Genomic DNA, 27,636 nt, shown 5'->3' on the forward strand with positions numbered 1-27,636 from the left:
GGTAACATATTTCAAAGTTTGGGGGGATTAGAGCGTGGACATCTGTGGTGGCCATTATTTGCCCCTACCCACAACCTCTCAGAATCATCCTCCTGTTGTCCTCTCTCTCTATTCCTCACACAGCCTAAAGCAACAGAGAACATAAAAGGAAGAGGAGTGGTCAGAGCCTGGACGCCAGGCCAGGAGAAAGAAACTTTAGACTAGAACACACTGACTGAGGTTGCCATGCCTAACTCATGATGAGACCCTGGTGGCCATGCTCACACTCCCACCCTGCCCCTCACACTGATGGATTAAAGGTAGTGGCAAATTCCTTCACCTGGTCTCATAGTACTTCTCAAGTAGAAGTAGAGTCCTGGTCTCCTTCCCTTGAATTTGGAATGTCCAGACCGGTTGAACCAATGGAATATAGCAAAAATGATGCCATGTGTATTCTGGACCTTGCCTTTAGGGCAACTGGCAGTTTCCACTTCCTTCCTGTTGGAACCATGAACCATCATATAACATGTCTGACTGCCTGAGGTTGTCTGGGTTAGTCATACAAACAGGCCACATGAAAGAGATGCATGGCAGGCTCCAATCATGTAAACCAATCAGTTTATATACCAGATTACATGGAGCAAAAAAAAAAAAAAAAGACATTCTCACTAAGCCCATTGCATTCCTGCCCCCACAGAATCATGAAATATAATAATAAAATTTACTGTTTTAAGCACTAAGATTTGGAGTAGTTTGTTACACAGCAATAAATGACCAAAAAAACAAAAAACAAAAACAAAACAAAAAAAAAAAAAAAACCCTCATTGACACAAACAACTGTCCCAGTAGAGTCTTGTCCCTGGAAATGGACACCTGAACAGATGTACATGGAGGCTGTAGGTGTTGGGTAAGAGCCTCTTAATGGTAAAGTTCCAGAAAGAAGTTACAGGAGTTTCCCCTGCTGAGGGCTTCAGATATGACCTGGCTCCTACCCTTCCATGGCCTGTTGTTTAGGATTTCTGAAGTTCTTGGATCTGCTCCAGCACCCAGCTACTGAATATCCAGGGCCCACTGCTTTTGCTTGTTTTAAAGAATCTTAGGGCACTTGGGTGGCTCAGTCAGTTAAGCATCTGACTTCAGCTCAGGTCCTGATCTCACAGTTCATGAGTTGAAGTCCCACATTGGGTGAGTTTGAACCCTGCTTCAGGTGAGCACAGGCCCTGCTTCAGGTGAGCCCTGCTTCTCTCTTTCTCCTTCTCTGTCTGTCTCTCTCTCTGCCCCTCGCTCACTTGTGCCCTCTCTCTGTCTTTCAAAAAAATAAAAAAACAGGAGTGCCTGGGTGGCTCAGTTGGTTAAGCATCCAACTTTTGGTTTCACCTCAGATCATGGTCTCATGGTTCATGAGTTTGAGCCCCACATTAGGCTCCACACTGATGGCGTGGAGCTTGCTTGGGATTCCATCTCCCTCTTTCTCTCCCTCCCCTGCTCATGCTCTCTCTCAAAATAAATAAAAACTTAAATAAATAAATAAATAAATAAATAAATAAATAAATAAAACATCTAAAAAAAAAAAAAGAATCTTAACAGAAACACTTGACAACCATGACCATGTCAACAAGAGAGAAAAAGAGCAGCCTAGTGTAATGCTAAAAGCATGAACTCTGGTGGCCCAATGCCTGGGTTCAAATCCTAGTTCTGTCATTAACTAGCAATGTAACCTTGAGCAAGTCAATTAACCTCTCTGTGCCTCAGTCTCCTCACCTTCAAAAACAGTAGCCTCCCAACAAAGAAAAGCCCAGGACCAGATGGTATTATTGGTGAATTCTACCAAACATTTAAAGACAAATTAACATCAGTCTTCCTCAAACTCTTCCCCAAAAACTGCAGAGGAGGAAACACTTTCTAACTAATTCTATGTGGCCAGCATTACCCTGATACCAAAGTCAGATAAACACATCACAAGAAAAAAAAAAAAACCTGCAAGCCAATACCCCTTATGAACACTGATGCAACAATCCTCAACAAAATGACAACAAATTATATCCAGCAGCATATTAGCAGGATTACACATCATGACCAAGGGGAATTTATTCCTGGAATGCAAGGGTGGTTTGACACATGAAAATCAAGGATGATATACAGATCATTGGAAAAGAATAGAGAACTCAGAAATAAGCCCTCACATATAGGACAAATTAGTTTTGACAAAGTGCCAAGGCCATCCAATGAGGGGGAAAAAAACAGTCTCTTCAGTAAATGGTGCTGGTACCACTGGATACCCAGAGGCAAAAGAATGAAGTTGGATCTCACACCATACCCCCAAAAAATGAGCTCAAATTGGATCAAAGACCTAAATATAAAAGCTAAGACCATAAAACTTTTAGAAGAAAACATAGGAACAAATCTTCATGACATTGGAGCTGGTAATGGATTCTTGAATAATACACCAAAACAACACACAACAGAAGAAAAAATAGGTGATCCAGACTTCATCATGATTAAAAACTTTTGTGCATCAAAAGACACTATGGAGAGAATGAAAACACAACCCACAGAATGGGAGAAAATCATTGCAAATTATAAATCTGATAAAGGTCTGGCATCCAGAATACATACAGAGAACTCTTACAACTCAACAACAAAAAGCAAATAGCCAATTAAAAAATGGACAAAGGGCTTAAGTAGACTTCTCCAAAGAAGACATACTAATGGACAAGCACATGAAAAGATGCTCAGTGATATTAGTCATTAGGAATGTAAACCAAACCCACAATGAAAAACCACTTCATACCCACTAGGATGACTATAATTTTTTTTAAGTAGGCTTCACACCCAGGACAGAGCCCAATGTGGGGCTTGAACTCATGACCCTGAAATCAAGACCTGAGCTAAGATCAAGAGTCAGATGCTTGACAAACTGAGCCACCCAGGTGCCTCTATAATTTTTTTTAAAGTAAAATAACAAGTGTTGATGAAGATTCAGAGAAATTAGAACTTTCATACATTGTTAGTGGGAAGGTACAACAGAGAAGCAACTTTGGAAAACAGTTTTGCAGTTCCTCAATAAGTTAAATATAGATTTACCATATGGGCCAGCAATTCTACTCCTAGGTATATACACAAAAAATTGAAAACAGATGTTCTCATGAATGTTCACAGCAACTCTATTCACAATAACCAAGAAGTGTTAACAAGTCAAATATCCATCAACAGATGAATAAATCAACAAAACATGGTACATCCATACAGTGAAATTTTATTTATGGAAAAAAGAAATGAAGCAATAATACATGCTACAACATGGATGAACCTTGAAAACATTGTGAGTAGTGAAAGAAGTCATAAACAAAAGGCCACATGTTATATGAGTTCATTTATATGAAATACCCAGAATAGGCAAATCATTGACACAGAAAGCAGATTAGTGGTTGCCAGAAGCTGGGTGGAGGGGGAAATGGGGAATTCCTGATTAATGGGTATGAGGTGTCCATTGAGGGTGATGAAAAAGTTCTGGAATAGACCGTGATGGTGTTTTCACAACATTCATTGCATGAATGTGCTCAATGCCACTGAATTGTATACTCTAGGATGGCAATAACAGTAATAAAAAATGAAGAAAAGGAGAAATAGAGTATTATACCATATTTACAAATACAAAGTTAGTCAAATTTAAGGAGATGATCTTTGCAAAGTATTTAGAACAGTGCCTGGCACATAGTCGGTGCTACAGAGTTTAAAGAGAGAAAGAGAAATGAATGACAGCACCAACCCTTGAAAGTGGAGGGAGAGACACAGAATGAAAGTAGAAAGGCTTCCCAGCCCTTCCTAAAGGTAGTCAGCAGGGTTCTGAGAATTCTGCCCTTTAGCTCTGTTCACTACCCAAAGGCAAGTCTTCAGTGAGACACAAAGAACTCTCAGTGACCCCCATAATTTGGCAACCTTCTTAGGGAACCAGCTCAGGGGACTCTCTAGGATCTTACTAGAGCAGCGGTCAGACTTTGCAGACATGGGGTCACCATCCATACATTCAGCTCTCCCACCAGAAAAAGAAGGGAGACATTATTGTTCTGCACACTGTTCAAAAGACTCTGACCTACCTGTAGACAGAAAGCCTTAAAGATGCAACATAAGCCCCTACCTGACTCCAGGCCTCCAGAAGTGGTCCACCCACCCTCTCTCATGATGAAAGTCTTCTAGTTGTTGACCTGTGAGACCTTCCCCATACATCTCCAGCCTTATCTCACCCTACGTGTTTTTTTCCCTCCTCCACCACAGCCACGCCAGCCTCCTTCAAGCCCTCACAAGCTGTGCTCCTCCAACCAGTCAGCTGGTACCTAGCTGTTCCCTCCACCTGGAATCTTCTTTCCCTTCTTCATCTCATTGCCCTCAGATCTCAGCTTGCAGAACTGAGAACTAAATGCACACTCAGCCATGTCCCTGTCCCTGGTGGTATCTGTCATTTGTGTGACTTTTATTAATATCTGTCTAAGTCCCTGATGGCCAGGCCCCAAGGAACAAAGACCAGGGTCCTTCCCACATGCTCACCATCATTGATCCTCCCAGCCAGGGACTCTGCACTGAAGCCAGCAAAGACAACCGTGTGGACAGCTCCAACCCTGGCACAGGCCAGCATTGCAGCCACAGCCAGTGGTGAAACAGGCATGTAGATTGCTACACGGTCCCCTCGACGGATTCCATGTCTCTTCAGCGTGTTGGCTAAGCGGCATGTGGTCTCCAGCAGTTCCCTGCAGCACAAGGGAGAGAAGGGCATCAGAGATAGGAAAGGGCCAAAACACAGAGTAATTTGGGGTGGAATAATTCTGTAAACAGCAAGTACTGTACACCCAGCAGGCATTCAAGTGCTTATTGCATGGAAAGATCTTTTCCAGAAAATAATGTTTTCAATTTTGTAGGCTGTTACAGAGATTCACACCCATATTACTGTGGTAAAATGGCTGTCCTTGTGTCCATTTTCAGGCTTCTCAACACAGAGTCCAAAGCCTAAAATCATCATATCCCTGAGACTTCTGGAAATGTTCGTCCTCAAAAGAGATCTCCTAAGGCCTTTAGTGGGGAAAGTAAGGCCCCAGTTTTCTGAATCAATGCAGGCCATCAAGTAAGGCTCTAGCCAGAAGGGCCCAGGCTCATGCAAAAGACTCCTGTTCTGCATAGCCACAGTGAATAGGGAGGGAAAGCAGGTGGCAGGACAACCAACCACCCTGTAGCCCCAAGGAATGGTTGTGGGGTAGTGACAGCACCGCCTTTTCCTCCGGGCCAGGCACTGAATGGGCTTGGCGTGACGGAAATAGGCAGAGCATACGCAGAGGCAGCCTGACACCCACCACCTGGCACCTCTCCTATCCATGAGACCCTTCCCTCCACTCCCAGGCTAATCTTGAGGTTCTGCCTGCCAATCAGAGCACAGCATCTCCCCGGAAAAACGGATTGGTTTAGGGATTGGTCCAGCCCAATCAGAGTCAATGAGAGTCAACTCTGGAAACAGGGAGCACACGCAGGCACCGCTCACTTGACTGTGGGGCAGGAAGTGGAGAAAAGGCAACCCTGAGAACTAGGCACTCCCTTCCATCTTGTTCCACCAGCTGGTCCAGCTGACCCTGGACTTAGCAAATAGCCAGTCATTTTGCCATTTTTGTGTACACAATTTGATTTTAATTTGTTATTTAATCACGGAACTAACACGGAAAGACAGAATGAGGGGCAACCACCTGAACCACACACCAGCCTCTGCATCACTTCAGCAGGCCCTAGTGGGGCAGCACCGACTTCCGCAGGCTCTGGAAGCCAGAGGCCAGACCCTCCAAGCTTCACAAAGCTCCTTAAAAGTTTGTGTGTCTAGTTCCCCTCTGTTCATCAAGGAGAGGGCTCCAGAGAAAGGCCAAGTTCAACAAGAAGCCGCCTGGAAACACCAACGGAATGAAAATGAACACTCCCCATTTCAGGCAGAGCCTTCAGGGGGGCCTTTGTTTCTTCCCAAAGCCATCCTGCAAGAAGACCTAATGAGAACAAGATCACAAGCCCAGCCTGCACTTTGCCCCCCAACCAGTGGTTTCTGCCCAGGCTGGCACCAGGATTTCATCTTTTCTCCTTAAAGCTTTCAGGACAAAGGCTCCATTCACTGGTGCCTCACCCACCCCTTGCCTAAGTTTATGATGAAGGAAAGAGCACTTCCTGACAGTCCCCAACACCAAACTCCCCAGAATCCAGAGCTCAGAAGCACTCCTACTACTCCAGGGAAGGAGGATGGGACAGCCTGTGACAGTACTGAGGAGGTAGCTATGGTCAGTGATGCAGGAGAATAATTCAAGTCCAGTGCAGGCACCATTTTCATAGCTAAGGATTTAAGCTTCTGAGCAGTGCTCAGGGAGATGGAGGCTTGAATGTGTGTTACGCATATGGTGATGAAATTCGGTCCTTATCCTGCAGACCAAAGGCAGCAGTCAGAAGTCAAGGAACAAGTATGAACTGTCTAGACAGAGTGGCCTGGGTTAGCTTTCTATAGTAGCTGTATTAAACATGGCAGCTTACCTTTCTCAGCTGCCATGTGATCATCTGAGAAACAACAGGTGACATGCACCTTGTGTAACTGTCACAAGTGTTAATGACAAGCGTCATCCACCCAGGACCCTGCCAAACATTCAGTAAGCATTACCTTTCCCATCAGATGTCTGTGTTTAAAATCATTTTCTAAAACCACTAAAATCAACTAACTACTTTGGTTAAATCCTAAGATGTTAAAAATTCCATTCCAAACACCACAGGGTTAGAGAGAAAGTATCCTCCAGGACCACAGCTCTGACTAGAGAAATGCAGACACATGCATGACAGTGTGAAGGGCATTTATCACCTCAACTTCATGCTACAGTCGCTGAGAGCAGCAGGGAGAACTTTCTGGAAAAGTTGTCTGTGGTGAGGAGGAGCAAGGCAGCAAAGAGGAAAGGAACGGTGGATTTTCCCTACAGGGGCAAGAGTCACCTGGCTGTTGTAGGGCAGTTGAGCTATGGCCCTGGAGGAGGTCTGAAGACCAAGCTGAGGCAACCTACATGTTCCCTGGAGGATCAAGGGGTATCAACATGTGCTGGACCCAGAGCTGCATCCAGTGGGTCCCATACTCTTGCTTCTGCATCAGAAGGAGCAGTTTCTAATAAAGAATTTGATCTGGGTAAATCTCCAAGCACACTCCCCTTCCTATGCACTCTGCCAAAGCCATAAACCTCAAAATCAAAGGGCTCCTTGAAGGTCAGATGGTACAGCCTCCCTGGGGTCCAGAAATCTCATTGCCATACTGTTGCCCACAGTGGCCCAGCCTCTGTTTCAGTATCATACTGCTGGAGGTCACCATCTCACCAGGCTGCTTCTTGCTTTGTCATTTTAGTAGAGAAAGAGTCTTCCTAAAATTGGACTAAGTTTTGTAGCCATTCAAATTCCAACCATCAGTCTTGGCTCAGCCCTTTAAAGCTACCCAGAATAAATCTAATTTGTCATTCAATAACACCCCTTCAAATTCTTCAATACCCTCACCCCAAGAAGCCTTTCTTCTCCCAGTTCTTTTATTCAGCCATCCATGACCCCACTTACTCTCTGTAGATATACCTCCAGGTTACCAAATGGACCCCTACATTCCCATAGTGTCTGTTCAGTAAAGAATATGGGTACCCAGACCCTTAAATTCAACTCTACATTTAATAATATAAATTAAGAGCACATTAATTTCCTCCACACTTGTACCATTGGAAAATATGATCAGCAAACCTGGGTCTTCAAATCATTGAAAAATCAATGTCATTTGAGTGATCCTGTCATTCTACGTACTCAAAACCTGTTCAAAAGCATGTTCTTGGACATTTGTGACTTCTCAAAGACTCCCACAAACTAAAATGCTACTATTTCTGTACCAAAAAGATAAAGCAGCCACTCAGAGGCTGGTGCTTTGGGATGTCACTGCAGGAAATACTGGCTTCCTTGTGCCTACAGGGTCTTTCCAAGGGACGGCAACATACAGCTTTCTGAGAAATGATCTCACTGAAGTGAGTTAGTTATATTTTCAAGTGCAAAGGGAAAAGTAACATTTGTTTGTCAGGTACTGAGCAAGATATCTAAGTTTATCTGCAATGTAGACTCCTCAAGGCCAAACCTTCAATGTGGACATATGGAAATAATGTGCACAAATACATAAATTTGGCATGGTTTTCATGGTGCTTACTACCAGCAAAACGCTGACTGACCTTGGGAAATGGGAGGAGACATTCTATAGCCAACTGTTAAACAGCAGCAGAGAATATTGTTTATATAATGCTAAAGACATAATCTGGCCTCAAGTATTTGTAAACAACATGACACTTGTCAGCAGGGATAAAGGCTCCCTGGCCCAACTCAGTCCAAAACAGGACACAGCTGGAAACAGAGTTCAGAGGAAACCAAGGAAGAAATACACTGATATTTATTTATTTATCTATATTCTAATTAAAGCTGTTTTTTCATGGCTACTATTTGAAAGTATCTTTCCCTCCTAGCCATTTCCCAATCCAGGGAAGTAAGAAAAGCTGTGTGTGTGTGTGTGCATCTTGTATTTAAGAAATAAACAAATTAGGAATGCATGATTTGCTCACTTCCTATAATTACTCTGGCTCTTAGTGTTCATTAAATAGATACTTACCACCTTCATTGTCCATCTGCCCCACTAAGTACAAGCTCTACTTGGGTAAGGATTTAGGGGATATTGCCTTCTTCCCCGTGCCTAGAACTGAGCCTAGTTCATAGAAGGCGCTCAATAAATGTTTGTTGAATCAGTAAGAACAGCAGATAAGTGAGAAATGATGAGAACTCTGGCATATGTAGGACAACTTGGGCCTGTGGTCTTATCATGAGCACCTGTCCACTCTGCAGACGCCTTCTGTCTCTCTGTGCTAGAAAAGGTGAGGCTGGCCATCACATCAGTGTCACACTGGCAGGATGTCCTATCCCTTTGACAGCAAATGGGAAGGACTACTCCCACTGATAAACTACTCACAGCTACTTTTCTCTTCATTTTCTTATGCCAATAAGGGAAATAAACCCAGGCAATTATGTCAATATTGTGAATGTAAGGCTTGTGACAGACACAAAGTACTTCATAGTCCCTGCTCCCCAGCAAGCCTGGTGCTGACAGAGGAGGGGCCAACTCCAGGGTCTAGATGCAGAACTTGAAAGAACATTCATCTTGCTTCTCTGCAGTTCGATATTCTCTTCAGCAAGCCATTTCAGGAAGATGGGATAGTAAGAGAAGAAAAGGAATGAGAAGAAAGCATGAGGATCCCTTCCTCATACAGGGTTTGCCTGGAGGGCCAGATGGGGCATGGAGATGGCTCATGAATCTCAGAACCAGCTCTAGGAACAAACTCCTTCCTCTGCGCAGACCCCTACTATAGCCGCTAAATCTGATTTAATGGTGATAAAATTTGGTCACTCTGCCACTCACTACCACTGGGAGAATAGACACCCAGGAAATGGGCTAAATACGTTCATAAACCAAGATTGATATTTCTTATACATAATCATTTGTTTTCATGACCATGACCTTTAGCAAAGAAAAGCTGCAGTGGAATATAAAACAGTAGCCACACTTAAAGATGAAAAATTGTTGAAGCTGCTATTTGCCAAGGAAGGCCCCAGACACAGGGTTTTCAAGAAATAATAGCTGAATTGCCACTGGTAACACTAGGTCAACCAGTGAACCTGGGGTCACTACAGCTGCATGTTTTCTACAGAAACAAGTGTTTGGCAAACAAGTGTATTTTTCTCTAGGCTATGCTGTAGTTTCTGGAAAGTACTGGATTTGGGGAGCTAATATCTCAGGACAGTGTCTCATCAGAAGTCAAACTACATCTGATCAGAAACGGGTTCCCACCCCAGCTCCCTATACACTTGGGGCCTTGACTGTCTCATCTAGACAACAGCCTAATAACAGGACTCATTACCAAGGTATCTGTGAGGACTGCTGTGGTCTGATGTGTGTGTCCCCAGATTCATACATGGAAATCCTAACCCCAAAGATGACGGTTTACGAGCTGGGGCATGGGGTCATGAGGTGATTGGATCATGAGGGTGCCCTCAGGAGTGGGGTCAATGCTCTCACAGAAGAGATCCCACAGAGCTCCCTTGCCCTTTCCCACAGGAACAATGTGAGAGGACAATGGCTATCACCCAGGAAGAGGGCCCTCTGCAGAATGCAACCATGCTGGTGCCTTGATCTTGGACTTCCAGGCTCCACACTGTGAGAAATAAGTTTCTGTTGTTTATAAGACACCCAGGATGTGGTGTTTTGTTACAGCAGCCCCAAAAGATGAAGAGAAGGACCAAAATATGAAGTCCCATGCACATTTAAAGGCATTCTATAAACAGTAGCTATAATTACGGCAGAAAAAGAAACTCCGTGTAAATCAGTGATTCCTTAATAGAAGTGGGTACCCCCATGCTTCTTCTCAGGAGAAAGAATAAAAATCCCAGTTTGGTTTTGTGTCAGTCATGGTGTCATTAGCTCAGGATGAAAGAGACTCAAGGATATTTCAATGCCTTGTGTTGAAGCCCTCATCTGCATAGCCCACCTGTTCTGTACCCTCACAGCAGGTGGCAACAGGAAGGCTTCACCTTGAGGGGGTCAGTGGATTTGAGAAGCATGTGTCATGCACAGTTGGAACTGCCTATGTCCTGCAGGTCACAGGCACTCAGCCCTTGGCCTTGGTTCTGAGAGGCTGGAGGTGCCATGCTCTGAGCACCCCACCTGTCTGTCACCGACTGTGTCTCACCATCTCCACTAGCTGCCCCACCTTCTCCAGCAACACCTGTCCCCTATTGTGAATACAAGGAACCTCCTCTTGAGGCCAACCATGACTACCTTCTAGTTCACTCCCCAACCCCCATATGTTGGCATCCAGGATACCTCCCTCCTGCCTATCGATCCCCCCATTCACATTTTCTTCCCATGGAACAACAGTAACAGCTATTCAGTGAATGTCCAGTGCCTAGGACTGCTCTGACTGCACACACCCATTTACCCCTCACAACAGCTCATGGGTATGAGCTGCCATCACCACCACCCCCCTTCCATCTCTTGGATAAAAAAGCTGAAGCAAACAGAACTTAACTGACTTCCTGAAGGGGTCAGGGCTGGATTTGAACCTGGCGTGGTTCCGAGGGTCCTGCTCTTAAGCAGTTTCCCCCCACCCCACCATAGCCTTCAGCATCAGGACAGCTTGTTTTCCATGGCAAAGCTTCCTAAATTTCATAATTTCTGCTATCTGCCAACTCTATTGTTATTTATGTAACATTTGGGGGAGGGTAGTTTATTTTTTAACATAAATTATTTTTAAGAATAAACTAAAAACCCTAAACTTGAGGCTGACCTTGTTCAAAAGGAAAATTAATAAGAGCAGTGTTCAAAGCCAGCTCACTGTAGTTACATGGAGGCTTTCTTGTAATTAGGATAGAGGAGAACAAGAGAGAGGATGGGGATGGGGGTGGGGTGTACTTTTCCTTCATGATTCTGTGTTTGGCTCTGCATTCAGGACCACCTGCCCAAGGGTATTCCTTGCTAGGCATATCTGGGTTGAAGCATTCACCGTAAGTCTTTCTCTCCTGCTCTGACACAACCTGACATGCAGTCGGCCTCTAGACAAACCCCTGTGGAATGGAGGTAACAGTCACACTTGAAAAAAATCTCTGTCCTAATTAACGCCTGATTTCCCCTCAGACCTCAATGCTTGGCTTCCAGCCAAGTCTTGTCTCCGGAAAAGGAGTTCTTTCCTTTCCAGACCCAAAGCCTAGTTCACAAAACTGAGGGAGCCGGATGCCAGGCTAGCGGCCCCGGTCAAGACTGCGCTGGTGGACTCCAGTCCTGGCCACCAGCCCAGAAAACAGCTGGCGCCCTGGCAGGACATTCACCCACTGGCCGGCCAGGCATGTTTACTCCCAGGGAAAGTAACAGAAGTATTTCTTTTCCCTGGTGGAATCTGGAACAGAATGAAGTTTTAACTTTCTAAAAACATTCCCTTTTCCCTGGTTTAAAAAGAACAAAAGCCACAGGATGTTTTTCAGGTCCCACTCCAGGCTCACATGTCCCACGTGTGGTATGGCAGCTCTTTCCACATTGCTGCCTGGACAGCAAGGGCAACAGGACACAGGGCAGCAGAGTTCACGCCGACACTTCCAGACCAGACAGGACCCAGGGGTTCCTCTATTTCCAGGCATTCCTGTGAGTCCGCAGAACATTCCAAGTTAGCATGCAGAGTAAAGTACGCAAGAAGACACAGCCGCACCGGTGGCAATCTGGAGGCTGCAAGAATTTGGTACGACTGCCTCAGGTCCAGGGTGCCTTTCCGGCCTCTTGGTAGCAGCTTGGAGAAACTGCTAAAAAGAACAGGGGGTCTGGGACACCAACTTCAGCTCAGGTCATGATCTCATGCTCTGTCTCTCTGTCTTTGTCTCTCTCAAAAAATAAATGAACATTAAAAAAAAAAGAATAAGGGGTCCATGAAACATACTATTGTGCTGCCAAATGTTTAATAACAAATTATCTCGGTGGGGTGGGGGGAAGCCCTGATTTATAATAGCATTTGCCAATTATTGTGGTGTGAATATTCCCCCCATGAAAGATTTCCAGCTACCAACACGATTTACTGACCAACTGAGCAAGGGGCCAGGAGGGGGAGCCCCTGTGACACCAGAACTCACCTCATGAGCCCTCAACACCCCAAAAGCTGCCTGTGACCCCCATGGAGGCTGTCCGTAAAGGTTACTTCAACTGTTTCTTTCATAAAAACAGTAATTGTTGTTTGCTTATTTAACTCATTAATAATCATGCATTTAATAATAAGCAAATAATTGCTAATAGAAATTTAAATATTCATTTGGAAGGAAAGGGAGGAGCAAAATGCACACTCTTTTTTCCACTCAAGCCAGCTCCTTTTTCAGGCCACAGTCTCTCTGACCCTGAGTTTAAGGCACTGCATTCTGTGTAAGCTGAGAAATTGGGCTTTCTGAGGCTTTCCCCCTACTGTGCACATATACTCCACAGCAACCCTGTCACCAGGGCCCCTGCAGATGGCTGCTCAGCTCAGCCCTGTTCAAAGGCACCTGCCCCAGGATGCTGGCTGCACACCCCTTCTGAGGGGCACCCTTTTGGAGGCCCACAAAAGTGCCCCCATTTGCACCAGCTGGTAACATGCCAAAGACCTCCTCAAGTAGAACACTAGACTGGAAAACTGTCCCACAGTTTAGTCATAAAGCCCAGAAAACTAACAGGTTTATAATGTGAGGATAGAAGACTGCCCTTTTGGAAAATGGCCTATCCTGCAATGAATCCATATCTAGCCAGGCCTACCTTGGTGAAAGGATTAAGTGAGTGACAGGGTTAAGATCAGAACCTATTAGAGCAGACCTTGAACTGCTGTGGCACACACAGGAGTGACTCAGAGGGTTTGTTCACCTGCACCAGGAGGAAGGACCACCAGGCCCCACCTGAGTGGCCTGGGATCTGGGCGGTTATAGGCCCGGTCCTCATACTGTTACATTCAACTGCACAGGAATCGAACAGAATCAGGGTCCAAAAACCCATGCTGGACTAGACCTGCCTGCAGTCACCATGCCTTTCTCTCACTCGGCATCTGTTCCAGCCTCCTCAGGACGCACCTGCCACCTCAGACACCTCTCATCTGGAATTCTGTGTAGGACTCAGGCTGCACCTGGTAGCTGCACATGGGGAGCAATTGCAGTGTGGGCTGCTGTTTTGCTGCAGTTTGGGAGATGCTGGGGTTTTCCTGGAGAGATTCCACTAGCTACAAAGATGTCAAGAGAAAACTGAGCAGTTGAGTCATCAAAATGGTGGTTTCCTGGCCCCGGACCAGAGCCACAGTGGTGTGTTTTGAGCACTCAGCAGTGCCTGCGGGGTCTCCTGAGTCCATTCTGATTGTGCCAGAGGGTGAGGCCTAGAGTCAACCCAAAGGCTTTGTAAGCACTCTGTGTAAGCTCCCTCTCTGCTTAAAAGAGTGGCACTGGCTTCCCTTTTCTACAGCTGAATCCTAACAGATATGTTCCCTATGATGGGTGCCAGCAGCTGTATAACCAGAGATGTATTTTCAAATAAAGTTCCCAGGCACCCCCAGGAGATCCTGACTCGGCAGGGCCCAAGCAGGGCTGGGTCTTTATTGTTGGAAACCTCCTCAGGGGAGTCAGGCACACCCTGAGCTGGAAATCACTGCTTTAGATGATACCAGAATGACACATCACTGAGGTGTGGAGACCACACGGAATTTCTGAAGATGTCTGCATCTGATAGGACCCTACATGCCCTCTTCCAAATTCCATGTCCTTGTTGCCACATTAACTCAGTCAAAGCTTGTGTCCCCAAGACTTCATCCAAACAAAACCAGCAGGGAGAATGAGGATATGCTGGCCCAAATGAGTCACCTTATCTGCCAAAGGCTCAGAAACCTCACTCCAGCCCTCTCAGAGGAAGTTTACATGGATTTGTTGATGGAAAATTGTCAAGCCTCTCATTCAAACCTGACCCACTGCTGTTACCACATTCAGATGAGGTGCAAGACAGTCTTGGGCAGGGCCAGGAGGAAGAATAGGTCCAAGACAGCCACGGGAGGCCCAGGACAAAGAGTGAAGGGTAAGAGAGTGCCAGGCCAGGCAGCCCCTGTTCTGACAGCACCCATCTGTCACTCTGTCACCCCTCCCCCGGCACCCATGGCATCCCCCACCCTTGCCTCTAAGGTGTTCCAAGGCCCAGAGCACCCCTCACACGCTTTGCTTCCTGCCCCTCACTGTCCCACAGTCACGGCAGGACTCCACAGCCCTCAGCCCCGCCTTCTTCTGTAGCTGACCCTTGTCCCTCTTCAAGGCCACCCAGAGCATGCTGGCACTGACAAGCCTCCTCATCGCCAGCTGATGTTAGCACTTAATGAACGTGTGCTTAAGCAGGGGGTGCGGGCAGATGCTGGGAACACAGGGTCCTGGTCAGTAAAAGGCTATTATCAGCAGAGCTCACCCTCTCTGCACATACCACCAGGAACCACCAGGAACCACCAGGAGTCCAGCCTGTCACCAAGTTAGTATAGCAGAGCAGCCAGAGGCCCCTTTACACTGTCACCTCCTCTCTCAGGATGGAGAAAGAAGACTCAGATTCCTCAGTACGTCAGCTAGAGCCAGACAAAGCTGAACTCAAACCCCATTTCTGACCTTTCCAGGTGGGTAAGCTTGAGGATCCTGGAAGCTCACTGGGACCTCAGGTCCTGGACTTTAAAACCAAGGATGACCATGAATGTGAGCTAAGATCATCAGTGTGAACTCCTGTCCAATCAGCCAGGGGCTACCCCCAGACAGCAGGGTCAGACGTGACTTTTGGAGGATGGAGGCCTGGACACCCCATTCCCAGTCACCAGGAATATTCCCAGGAGTTGTTCTTGGTGCCCTTTGTTCCAAGCAGGCCATGGACAGAAGGATCCAGCCTGGCAGGCACTGGAGACTGGACACTGGGCTGAGCATGGGAAGGGACCCCCCAGGGCACACCCACATGCCACCTACCCACTTTGCCCTCTTCTCAGCCCTGCCCCAGACTGGGTGCCCAGAAGCCAGCACTGCAGGGGCCACACCGCTGGGGACTGGGCCAAGTGCAGTGCCATATGTGCCCCCCAGCAGTGAGGGCCATGCTTCGTCACCCTCCCCAGGGGCCCAGCCAGCCAGGGGCCCACTCCCTTCTAGCTGCGCATCGATTTTCAACTCTACATTGGACAGTATGTCTAACCTCATTGTGACCCCTTCCTTCTGTATCCACCTAGCATGAGAAGAAATGGGCACTGGGAGGGAGAGGGGGCAGAAATGAAGATGCAGCCCCCTCGATGTGCACTTCTGAACAGGTGAGGAGGTTCACCCACTGCCCTCTGTGCCCACGGTGCTGCCCTGATGAAAACCAACATGGGGAAGGGCCATGTGACACCACACGGCCACCCACAGTGAAGCTGTAAGTCAGGCTCATCCCACTGTCTTGAGCCTCCAGAAGCAGAAAGGAAAAAAGTCTGAAACGACAACACCTAGTCTTAGAAGACGCCTCCCCAAACTGTCCCCACTCCTCAGGAACATGCATCAAGCCCCTTTCCCACCCCAGAGCTTGACTCCCCCCCACCCTTCAGGTGTGTGCTCCCCCGTCCACTCCCACTCCAGGGCCTGCACCATGCCCTCACCAGGTTGTGCCCCTCCACCTCCCACAACCCAACCATCCCCCAATAGTCCCTGCATGCAGAAGAGGAATCCAGCTCCAAGGGAGGCATTTGCTTAAGTGTGCTCCCAGAAGTAAACCTCTGCCACTGTTTGCCCCAGAGAATTCTCAGAAGGGTCCCCATCAAGGAGGTTTCCCTAGCCATGAAGATAGACACTCTCAGGGTACAATATTCCTGCTGTAGTCCCAAGATTTGGCATTCTAAAATATGAAATTCCAAGAGACTTAGCTGGTTCAAAAGAAGAACAAGAACAATAAGTGATCATGTATAGAAAGATTCAAAACCCTTCTCAGTTTCAACATCTGGAGCCAAAGTCTTAAGGAAAGATAAGTACACAATCCAAGTGACCCAGGGTTTCTACCAGATCCTGGCAGTCAGCATGTGGATTCCCGACCAAGTTTTGCAATCAGAGTTACTCAGAGGTCAGCAGGAGAAAGAGTGTGCCCAGGGCACCTCCCTCCTCTTAGTCAGGGAAGCCAGGACACAGCACATGAGCCCAGGGCCTCTGGCCTCTCCTCCCCATATCCAGGGGAGCCCACTGAGCAAACTGACTTTGCTCTGTGTGACAGATGGCCCGTGCCATGGGAAACTTCACTAATCACAGGGCTGTTTTACCCCAAAGCACCTAACCCATCAACCTCATTATGCCCATTAAGGATCCTCCCCTTCAACTGCCCTAATATTTTAACAAAGGAGTTTGCTCATTTAAGTAATTAATTTGGGGGCAAGGAGAAGAGCAAGCAGCAAAGGTTGGGCCCACAAGAAGGAGAAGGGGCTGCCTTTTAGCTGACTAGAGATTGTTCTCCCGAGGTGAAGTCCTCACTCTGAAAACGCCACCCCACAGGGCCACTCCATGCCTTTCCATCATCAAATCTGAAATCCTCATCATCCCAGACACTGTTCTGGGCTTTTGTTCCCCATGCTCCACACTCAGACACCCAGCAGAGGAGAAGGATGTTTCCATTTTGCAGATGAGGAGACAGAGGGTCAGAATGGTAGAATGACTTGCTCAAGGTCATACACAGCCAGAGGACAGAGCAGGCACGGAGCACAGGGTCCATCCACCTCCACCCTCCCTGGCCACTTCACCCTACAGTGCCCTCACCTGCCATTGTTTCTCTGTCTTCATCATCACACTGCCCCCTCTTGTGCCTCTCAAAACCCAGCCCTCCTCAGAACTTCCCCAAAGCCTTCTCCAACCTGGTGTCCATGCTGGAGTCCTACTTCCTACTGCTGGAATCCAGGGGGACCCTCCTTTCTGTCACAAACAGGGCCAAGGAAACAAAGAAGCCTGTGCAGGAGGTGCCTCCAAACTGCAGACCTGCCCCACAGCTCTATGTGTGTTGGTCTAGCTGCCCCAGAAAGAGTATTCCCTGTGGGCCCCATCTTGTATTCTCTGTGGGCCCTCCACATTAGGCACAAGGCTGTGTAGTCTCAATAACAACCAGTGTCTGCCCACCATGTCTGGGAAGAAAGCCGTCTCCTCAGTGTCCATCCAGGGGTTCTGAGGCAGGCAGGGTAGAAGGAGGCCTGACATCCCCTTCACTCCTCTGGACAGGGGTTCCTCACTGTGTACACCTGCTACCAGTAAGAAGATGGAACAGCCATAGAAATCACCCCTTCCAGGGCCCTGACCCACAGTGAAAACTATACTCAGTTCATGTTGTGGGCACACCCAAGACAACACCTACCCTTTTTGGTGAAGCCTGTGGACGTCCAGCTCTATTGAACTATGTTGGTCGTGACCACCACACTGAACCACACCTGCCAGTGTTGGAATAGTGCAGGTCTTATCTGGTCCCTCATTTTATAGCTGGGCCCACTGAGGCCCAGAGTGACAGGCTTCAAGGTCACAGAACTGGCCAGGGCTAAAATTCTTAAGCTCTGGGCTCGAGTTCAAGTTCAGACCTCTTTTTGGAGAACTCAGACAAAAGATGAGCTAAGCCTTGGTAAATACTCTACGTAAGACACCCACATCCTGCTGTCACCTCTGTTTCAGGGCACCCACGTATACCCCACAGTCTGGGACCAGCCACAGGACCTCACTTTGCTCCACTCTATGCCCTCGTCCATCCCCAGCTTCAGAAATCCCTAGTCCAGACTTCCAGGCTCCAGGCAGACAGTAATCTTGAAGCCTCATAATCTACCTCACCACCAACTTCCTGAGGAGTTTGTTTTTCTCCACATCCTCATCCCCAGGGACCTCTAGAATCTGTCACTTGAACTACAGGTGAAGGACAATCTTCTAAAAAGGCACTATGCTAGAAAAGGACACGTGGACAGTTGAAAGGGGCAGTGCCTAGAGTGCTATTTGGCTATACAGCCTCAAGGAGCCACCCAGCTTATCTGTGCCCCAGCTGGCCTCTGAAGTCCCTGCCCTCGGAGGCCTCAAGCCCACAGGCCCAGCCTCAGGGGATGCAGAAGGGGCCCAGGGTCTGAAGTCTGCTGGTTCACTAGGATAGAACAGCTTCCTCCAACTGGCTCTGAACACATCTCTCTGGGCAGAGAGGCAGGCTAGAAGGTGGGCTGGGGCAGCCCTCTGGCTCTGGCTCCAGACTAAAGTCACAGTCTGCCTTCTTCTCTGGGAGATGTGCACAGACCATCCCAGGCTGATCCCTGCCAAGCAAAGCATTCCTGCTCCCTCACTTCCCTGCGGGAAAAAAGTGTCACACCTCTAAAGAAGGGAGCTCAACAGAACCATGCTGATTATCTCGCCTCCTCCCAGAGCCCCATTGCCATCCCAGGGCCCACCTGCACTGCTGAGCACATTCCTGCAGCTTCCTGGTCAATCTGGCAGGGTACGCCTTGGAACCGGTGCCAGCTGGTGTCGCAGAGGGAAGGAACTGATTGGGCAGGCGAGGACACAGGGCCTCCCCAAGATTCCCAAAGCCAATCCTGCCAGGCCTTCCCCACCCGAGGGAGGTGAGATTACAAATATGTGCCAGTATTCAGAATAGCAGAGTCCACACACAGGCAACTCTGGGCACAGCTCCCAGAACAGGTGGCAGGACCCTACCTGCCACCCAAGAGAACGTTCCAGGACAGATCCCAAGCACAAAGAGAAAGCAGGTTGTAGAAACGCACCTGGAGAATAAGCACACTCAAAATGTACGTGTGTAAGTGTACCACGTGTGTGTCTGCCCAGACATGTGATGAATAGTGGAGATTCTGGTAAGCAGGGTGGAGGTGTCACTTGTGCCCATTACAAGCTCTACAATGATTCTCCAGGAACATGCTTCCTCAAAAAACTTTAGCAGTCACAGAAGGGAGAGATTCTGGGCTCCCAAGGAATGAGACAAGTTAGTGACCATTCCCTGTGAGCTAAACCCCAGGCAGAGGCTCCGCATCAGCCCATTTGAGAGACTCCATCATCAGGCCCCAGTGAGACTGCTGATCATGGCTGAGGTAGGTGATGGATGGGACATGGCTTCACCACTCTGACCTTGCTGCCCCAGGACAGATCAACTCCTCTCTCTGAGTCTCCTCCTTATCTGTAAGATAAAGCTTTGACAACCTATTTGGGAAAAAAAATCAGAACAGCGGTTGCTTCAGGAGGGTAGGGATGGTGACTGAGAAAGGCCATGGGAATCCTCTGGGACAGTGCTCCTTGTTATGTATCTCATAGGGGTTTGGGTTATACAGGTATATACATTGATCAAAACTCAGCAAACACACACTTGTGCATTTTGTTGTATATAAACCTCACAGCAAAAAATAGAAAATAAACACACAATTAACTGTAGTTAATATCATGCCATCAAATTGCTCAGGGGACGTATGTTAATGTCTTCAACTTACTATGAAATGTATCCAAAAAATAAGATGGACTGACCCATGGAGGGATGGATATATAAATCACATGTGATAAAAACAAGCATTGTAAAATGTTAAGGGTAGAATCTAGGTGGTAGGGAGACAGTAGGTGCACTGCTTGAAAAATTTCAAATTATGAAATTTTCCATAATAAAATGTTAGAAGTAACAATAAGGACAATAATAATTCCTATGTAATCAGGCGGTGGTACTTAAACAAAATAACTTAGCTACAATGCTTAAAACAGTTCTGGAACCCAGGAAGTACTTGATAAATAGTAGCGGCTACCATAATCATCACCATGTTCATTTAATAAGTACTACTTTAACCTCCAACACATTTTGTCACTTCCCCATGCCTACAATCACTTTGGTTATCACAATTAACCCATCCTACAGATGGGAGATTACAGAGCTTCACAAGATCACCCAGCCAGTAGGAGGCAGCTTCAGAATGGCAGATTGCAAATTCCTCCATGTCCAGAGCAAAGGCCACAGTGCTTGTCCCAGGGGTGAGTCCTGGACTCATCAACCTGCTACCTTCTGTGTCTGAGGTCACAGTGGGGGAAGAGTTTGGAGTGGCCACCCACAACTTCCAAACAGACAAGGTGGGTGTGGTCCCCAGCACACAGCCTCTGAGAACCCCAGCCCCACAGAGTTTCTTGAAAGAGCTAGGGCTCCAAGTCTGGAACTTGGTCTTCATGCCGACAAAGTCACCTTGGCTGCCACTGCATGAGACACTGGGCAGGAGAGCACTTTATTTTAGTGGCAGTTTATATGCTGGCAGGACATCCAGCACCAATGTCTAGGTGGCTTTCCTCTGAACAGGGAGAAAGAAAACCTCATGTCAAAAACCTAAAATGACCAGGAGAATAATTAACCCATATCTCTCAAAAACTAGCTGGAATTATAAACAACCTGTACACACACTTACTCAAACACTTACTCAAACACACACTTACTCAAACAGCAACTAGAAACAGTCATCTGGTACTAAGTCCAGATAAGGTTTATAAAACCATTTCAAGCTAAGTCTGCTTACTTTTAGAAAGAGAATAATAAATACTTTGCCTGTACTCATAAGCATGTCCCTTGCCTGGGACTGCTTTGGTGCAACTGAACTGAGATTTAACACACTGGCTGCAGTCCTGAAAATTCCCCCATGGCTTACATTTAACCACACATCTCAGCAGGCCAGACCAAGCCCAGCTCTCGGATCACTTAACACTGCTGACCATTAACTCAGTGTGGATGGGGGGTGTCCAGTTAAGGGGGTATCCTTGGAGTCCAGGCACACCTGAGGCAGTGACAAAGGGAAAACGGTTCATCACTGGGCCAGCTTATCTCCAACAACCAGTTGGTAAGCCCTTCTACCCCCACCCACAGTCTTAATCTTTTACTAAAGAATTACACATTAATCAAGCTGGGCCAATAATAGTAATGAACAGTGAAGCCAGTTTCTTTGTTAGAGCAGTGTTCCTCAAACTCAAGTGTGCATAGGGGCCTGGGGCTCTGCCTCAGTTGTCAGCATGGGGCCCAAGGCTCCCAGGGGGCAATGCTGCTGGCTGGTGGGCTGCATGGAGGCAAGAGGTTTATCTGTACAGGCTCATGGAGAGACAGGTCAGCAAACAATGCAGGCACTGGTAAAAGCCGGGACAGCCGAGGGTTGTTGAGGTTGGGGGATGGTAAGGTGGTGCCCACCAGGAGCTGCAGCAGATTAACAAACATCACTTTGCTGCACCCAAAAGTCAATGAGTACACTCTTACCAGGTTTGATGAATTTGGTCTGTGATAAAACCTGAGTCTGAGAAACAAACAGAAAACTAGGGGTGCCCAGTAGTCCCCAAGTCACCGAAGTGGCAGGGGAGTTATTCCCTCTCTCAGGCCCCCTCCTTCCCTGAACACTCCTTCTACCATGCCCCCCTCGCTCCTACTGCCCCAGCCACAGGTGTTTCCTGGACACCTGTGCTTATTAAGAGTCCCGGGTGGGCCTAAGAATTCTCCCCCCAATCTTGGCTACTCCTTCTTGGCAACAAGACCTCAGCTCCAATGTCACCTTCTCAGACTATTCAGTCTAAAGTGGCCATCCAGCCACATGCTACCATGTATTTGGGGACTGTTTGTTACTACAATATACCCCAGCCTGTCCTGACAGATACAATGGCACTCAGTGAAACTTGTTGAATGATTGGACGAGAAAAGCCACAAGCTGCCCACAAGGAGAGTGATCACTAGTTGATGGTGAAGGGTGCATAGTGATAAAGGTCATATGACTTAGATTCACAGTGGGTCTGAGATAGCATTGTAAAGGTAACTTTAGGCTTAAGCAGAGGGAGGCTTACCCCTTGGAAGGGGAAACCAATGCCCTGCAGTGACTGACCACAGAGATCCCTGAGCGAGGCAGTTCCAGAAGGAGGCAGTGCTTTAGGAAGCCAGGTTACTATTCCTGGACACAGGGTTCCTTCAAACCCTCAACATGCACACAACATCCCGAAAGGTGCTTGACACATGGAACGTGTGGAACACTACTTATCTAAAGATGTCGGGAGGACCCCTCTTGAAATGGCTTGATCTTATTTATGGTGCCACTCTCAGAGCACTGGGAGAAAGATGCTAATTAGACTCATTTGTTAATTCCAGCATGTATTTTATTCAGTTTGCATTCATGTTTACTTTCCTGGGACCAGAGAACATTTCCAAAGCTGAAACATGCCCCTTGATACTCAGATGACCTCCTGCTCAGAACCAGACAGAAGCACACAGCACTGTGGCAAAAGCCTCCCCATGCCTTGAACATTTGTCATATTTGTGTCCAAAGACCCAGTTCTTTTTGTGGGAACCTAACAGCACCAAGTATTGCTGAGGTGAACAAGGGCAGCCCTCCCCCAGGCTGGGCAATCTTGCTCCTATAAACAGCCCATCAAAAGTGTTTGGGGCTGGTGTGTACCACAGACACAGATGTAAAGGCCCAGGAGACCCTGCTGGGCACTGAGATGCTGTCAGGGGATACACAATACCTGTAGGTGATCCTCACTTCAGTTCCAGGCTCATCCCGCTCCCAGATCAAAGCGACGCTCTCTGGGGACTTCCGAACATGCTGATCCAAGCAGTTGACTGCACAAAAACAGGTTTTACGGATGTTACACTTGGTGCTTTTAAAGTTGGATAAGGGGAGGGTTTGGTTTGCTGTGGCTTGGGCTACTCTCCACTGAGGTGGACCCTACCATCCTCAAAAGCAAGTATTCTACCTCCTTGCAGGAAAGGTGATTTGTCAGAGCCTGCAAAATGAAACTACCAGTACACAAATAGGATTTCACATGTGCAGGGCAATCTCTTGTGAATACTCTGAAGCAGGCACTTCATCTCTGCGGGCCCAACCCTGGCCACACATGGGTGTCACCCAGGTCACCCCCAGGGACCCTGACCCAATTAGCTCCATGGTTTTCAAGGCTCCCTGGGTAGTTCTAACATGCAGCTGGGGCTGAGCACTGTAACCTGAGATGCTGGAAAGAATGCTTAATGCAAACAAGCCACCCGATTCAGTATACAGTTCATGCAGAAAGCTCTGGAGTCTGCTGGAGGTGCGACCCAAGACAAGGATCAATATCCCTTCTCAGATGTCCAGCCAGTACCCTACAAACAAGCCTCTACTCCATGTGATGAAATGATGGAGAAATGTTATGCTCATTTTCCGGAAGGTTCTGCTTCCCGCCCCCTCTGTTACCCAAGCTCAGATCACATGACTGCCCGCAAAAACAGAAAATCAGTTCTGACGATTTACTGTAAACCTGAAGATTAGTAAGATCAGGTTCATTTGCTAACATCCTGTTCAGTACTCTTGATTTCAAGGTGAGCTTCGATCTGCCTGGTTCATGCAGGTGCCCTTTCCTACCAGCCCTCACAGCCAGATTTTCATTACTCACTTCTCCTTTAGCAGGAAAAACAAAAACCACAAACAGCTTCTGGGGCCAGCAGGCCTCTGCCAACCTGGTCTTCAGGGTCACCCCAGTGTTCAGGCGTATATATATATATATATTTTTTTTTTCTTTTGAGTGCAGTTACTTATCTTCTCCAATTCCAAATCATCCCATATAAATGGGATATGCATTATCTACCATGTTTAACTCACAAGACTATAATTGGGATCAAATACAAAGACTAAATGTTGAAGTGCTATTATATGAATGCAAGGTACTGTTATCAACTGATAATACCATGCAGTGAGCTACAGGGACTTTAATAAATATTTCTTGCTGAAGTAACTGTTCTGACAAAAGTTATGGGAGCCGATGCTCATAAAAGATCATGTGATTCCCATAATTCTTGACAGGGTGAACCCACACGAAAATATTTACATACTTTAGCTGCATGTGCATCTGAATTACATTTTCTCCTTCTTGGGTTATTTTATCTATCATTTACTCTTATAATAAAAAAATTTCAGGGCTACCTGGGTGGCTCAGTCAGTTAACTCTTGATTTCAGCTTAGGTCATGATCTCAACAGTTCATGGGTTTGAGCCCCACATGGGGCTCTGCACTGACAGTACAGAGCTTGCTTGGGATTCTCTGTCTCCCTCTCTTTCTGCCCCTCCCTTGCACCCGCATGTGTGCATGCTCTATCTCTCTCCCTCTCCCTTTCAAAAATAAATAAACATTAAACAAATTTTCATTTGAACTTTCTGACTCCTAACAGGTATACAAGTTATACCTCAAAAAATTTAATAAACAAAGATAGAGGTCATCTGGAAAAATTATTAATACTATTAGTACTTACTGATGCAGGAAAGTTCTTTAAATTACTAGAAAAACAAAAGAGAAGAAGTGCCATAAAAATAGCAGATAGAGGGGTGCCTGGGTGGCTCAGTCGGTTAAGTGTCCAACTTCGGTTCAGGTCATGATCTCACAGTTCATCGGTTCGAGTGCCGCGTCAGGCTTTGTGCTGACAGCTCAGAGCCTGGAATCTGCTTCAGATTCTGTGTCTCCCTCTCTCTCTGCCCCTCTCCCTCTCTCCCTCTCTCTCTCTCTCTCCTGCTCTCAAAAATAAATAAACATTAAAAAAAAGAGAGAGGAAAAAAACAGCAGATAGAAAATGCAAAAAGAAGTCAAACTGAGGAGATTGGTAGCAAAATCTGGGTTTGCACAAGAAAACTGACCTCAGTGTGTGTATGTGGGTGTGTGTGTGGGGGGGTGTCAATTAGTCCAAAATTTAGAAATCAAGAGTTTTCACACAAAACCACAGATTTCTGGAACTAAAGCAGTGACTGCCCCCTCCCCAGGAGGGACTTACCCTTTCTCACTCATACCCCCCACTTCCCCACCCCCCAACACCAGCCCACCACCCCACCCTCCACCCATGCTTCCGGGCCCTGAAGGATTTAAGTGATGAATCAGGAAGAAGTGACCCTGGGAAGGTCACAACAAACCTGAAAGTGCCCAGCTGAGAATCCACAGACTGGGTTACAGCTGTGCACTGTGTGGGGATGGGTGGTCCAACGGGAGGAGGGGGCTGCTCCCATGTGCACATGAGTGCTCACTGGCCCCTGGCTGTTCCAGGCATCACAGGGGAGCTAGTTATAAGAGCAAACTCTAAGCCTCACACCAAACCTGCCCCACAGAAGACCCCCTGAGATGTGTGCACACCGAACCAAGAAGCCTGCTCTAAAATACCTTCTCCCACTCTGAGTTTGACCCTTTGTGTCACCCTGAAAAGTGGGGAGCTCAGGTGTAGCCTAGAAAACAGTTACCAGGTGCTCTGGGTGGTCTAGTGACCTGCCCAAGGCCACAGTGGAAAAGGCCACAAACCACACATGACGCCTCACCCAGGATTCATCTCCCAGCATTGCTTGTTCCCACAGCAGCCAGGGAACCAGAATATACATCTCATCCCATGAGTGATGGCCCAGCTTCAAGCCAAGACCCTCACAGCCTCAGACCCCAGCAGGGCATCCTGCACCTGGTTTATACCAAGCAAAAAGGAAGAGCTGCAAAAAGTAGAGGAGAAATATCTGCCACAGGATGGACACTGGGAATCCAGGGTGTGGATGAGTGGCCAGTGAGAGCAGCCATGTATCCCCATCTTCCTGGGGCTTATGGATGGCAGGAATCCAGGCAGGTAAGCACTGAGCCCCAGGTGCAGTATCCCCTACGTGCCTTCCCTGCACACAGGGAGTGTTCAACAAGCATCCGCCAAGGCTGCGCATGATCTACCTCTCACTGCTGGCCATGTTGAGTCTGGTGAGCTCCTTCCTGCTTCTGGGCCTTTGTGCTGTTTCTCCTTGCCTGGGGGACACTGTCCCATTGTCCCCACTGCTTCCTTTCACCTGGTGCCCACACTCGCGCAGGTCTTGGCCTACATGTTCCCACTCTCACTAAGCACTTCACATCCTGTGGACCTCATGCCTCCCTCTAACTTTTCCTGAGATGTTTACACTTGCTGCCCCTCTGTAGGCTGGGACCCAATGTCCTGTCAATATTTGTACCTGTGCAGTCTAACCCATAGCACAGAGCAAAGAAGTACCATAGCTCAGAATGATGGACAGACCATTCAAGTCCTCAGGCTGGAGGGTAACACTGGAGTCTAAAGGACACCAGGTTAGCTCCACCCTTAGGGAAAGAACAGACCTCTTGTCTTTGTGGCCTTATCCCTCAGAGTCTCTTTCTAATCTAAACTAGCACTTCTGAATCCTCCAGAACTCCCAGAGGGCTTGTTAGCACAGAGATGGTGAGGCCTCACCCTGAGTCTCTGAACGAGCAGGTCTGGGTGGGCATGAACATCTTCACCTCTAGGAAGATCCCACTTGCTGCTGCTGCTGCTGCTGCTGGTGGTGGTGGTTCAGGACCCTGCCCCAGCAGATAGATGTGAATGCATACATCTACACACAATCTATTCTAGATTTGGGATGGGTGGGTGGGGGGGGGGGCTTTCTTTTCCCTTTGGGGACAGGAGTAATTAAAGATTCAGGGCACCTGGGTGGCTCATTCGGTTAAGTGTCCAACTTCAGCTCAGGTCATGATGTTACAGTTCATGAGATCAAGCCCCACACCAGGCTCTGTGCTAACAGCACGGAGCCTAGAGCCTGCTTCATATTCTATGTCTCCTGCTCTCTTCCCCTCCCCCACTCACATTCTGTGTCTCTCTCTAAAAAATAAATAAACATTAAAATTTTTTTTAAAAATAAGACTCTCTGTAAGACATCTGGCCAGACCTTTGCTGGATGGCAGCCTGGAGTCATGTGAAAAACCCATGCTCTGGTATCTGGACCCTGTCCAACCACTCACTAACCACAGACAGTGCTTTGCTTATCTAATTTAAATCTTGCTTTCCTAATCCATCATGGGGGTAATGGCTCCTGATTCAGAGAGAAGGTAGGAATTAAAGGCCATTTGAGGGTTTCCTGCATGGGGTCAGATGGTTCTGCTGTGTCCCCAAGAGAAGCACCCTCCACAGCTGCCCTGGATGATGCTCAGATGACACAAACACATACACAAAGCACAGCTCAGGGTCTGAGATGATAGTGGTCCTAAAATGCCATGTATGTGTTGGCTTTTAACACATGTGTATGGTTCCTGC

At 47.4% G+C, this 27,636-nt stretch overlaps 1 protein-coding gene across 4 annotated transcripts in view; it reads right to left on the reverse strand.

The window, feature by feature from the left end:
* Positions 1 to 27,636, reverse strand: part of ACSS1 (acyl-CoA synthetase short chain family member 1) — a 61,459-nt gene that overhangs the window by 27,522 nt on the left and 6,301 nt on the right. For 3 of the 4 annotated variants that reach the window (XM_030310232.1, XM_030310231.1, XM_030310233.1), the window contains exons 2-3: positions 23,083 to 23,179; positions 4,525 to 4,724 (exon numbers count right to left, since the gene is read on the reverse strand). In XM_030310232.1, the coding sequence (XP_030166092.1) occupies positions 4,525 to 4,724; positions 23,083 to 23,179 (297 nt within the window). Of the gene's footprint in view, positions 1 to 4,524; positions 4,725 to 12,087; positions 12,153 to 23,082; positions 23,180 to 27,636 lie in introns of those variants that run through there. The other variant, XM_030310234.1, reaches the window with a different exon arrangement.

Source organism: Lynx canadensis, chromosome A3 (genome assembly GCF_007474595.2).
Source record: "Lynx canadensis isolate LIC74 chromosome A3, mLynCan4.pri.v2, whole genome shotgun sequence".
Classification (NCBI taxonomy): Eukaryota; Metazoa; Chordata; class Mammalia; order Carnivora; family Felidae; genus Lynx; species Lynx canadensis.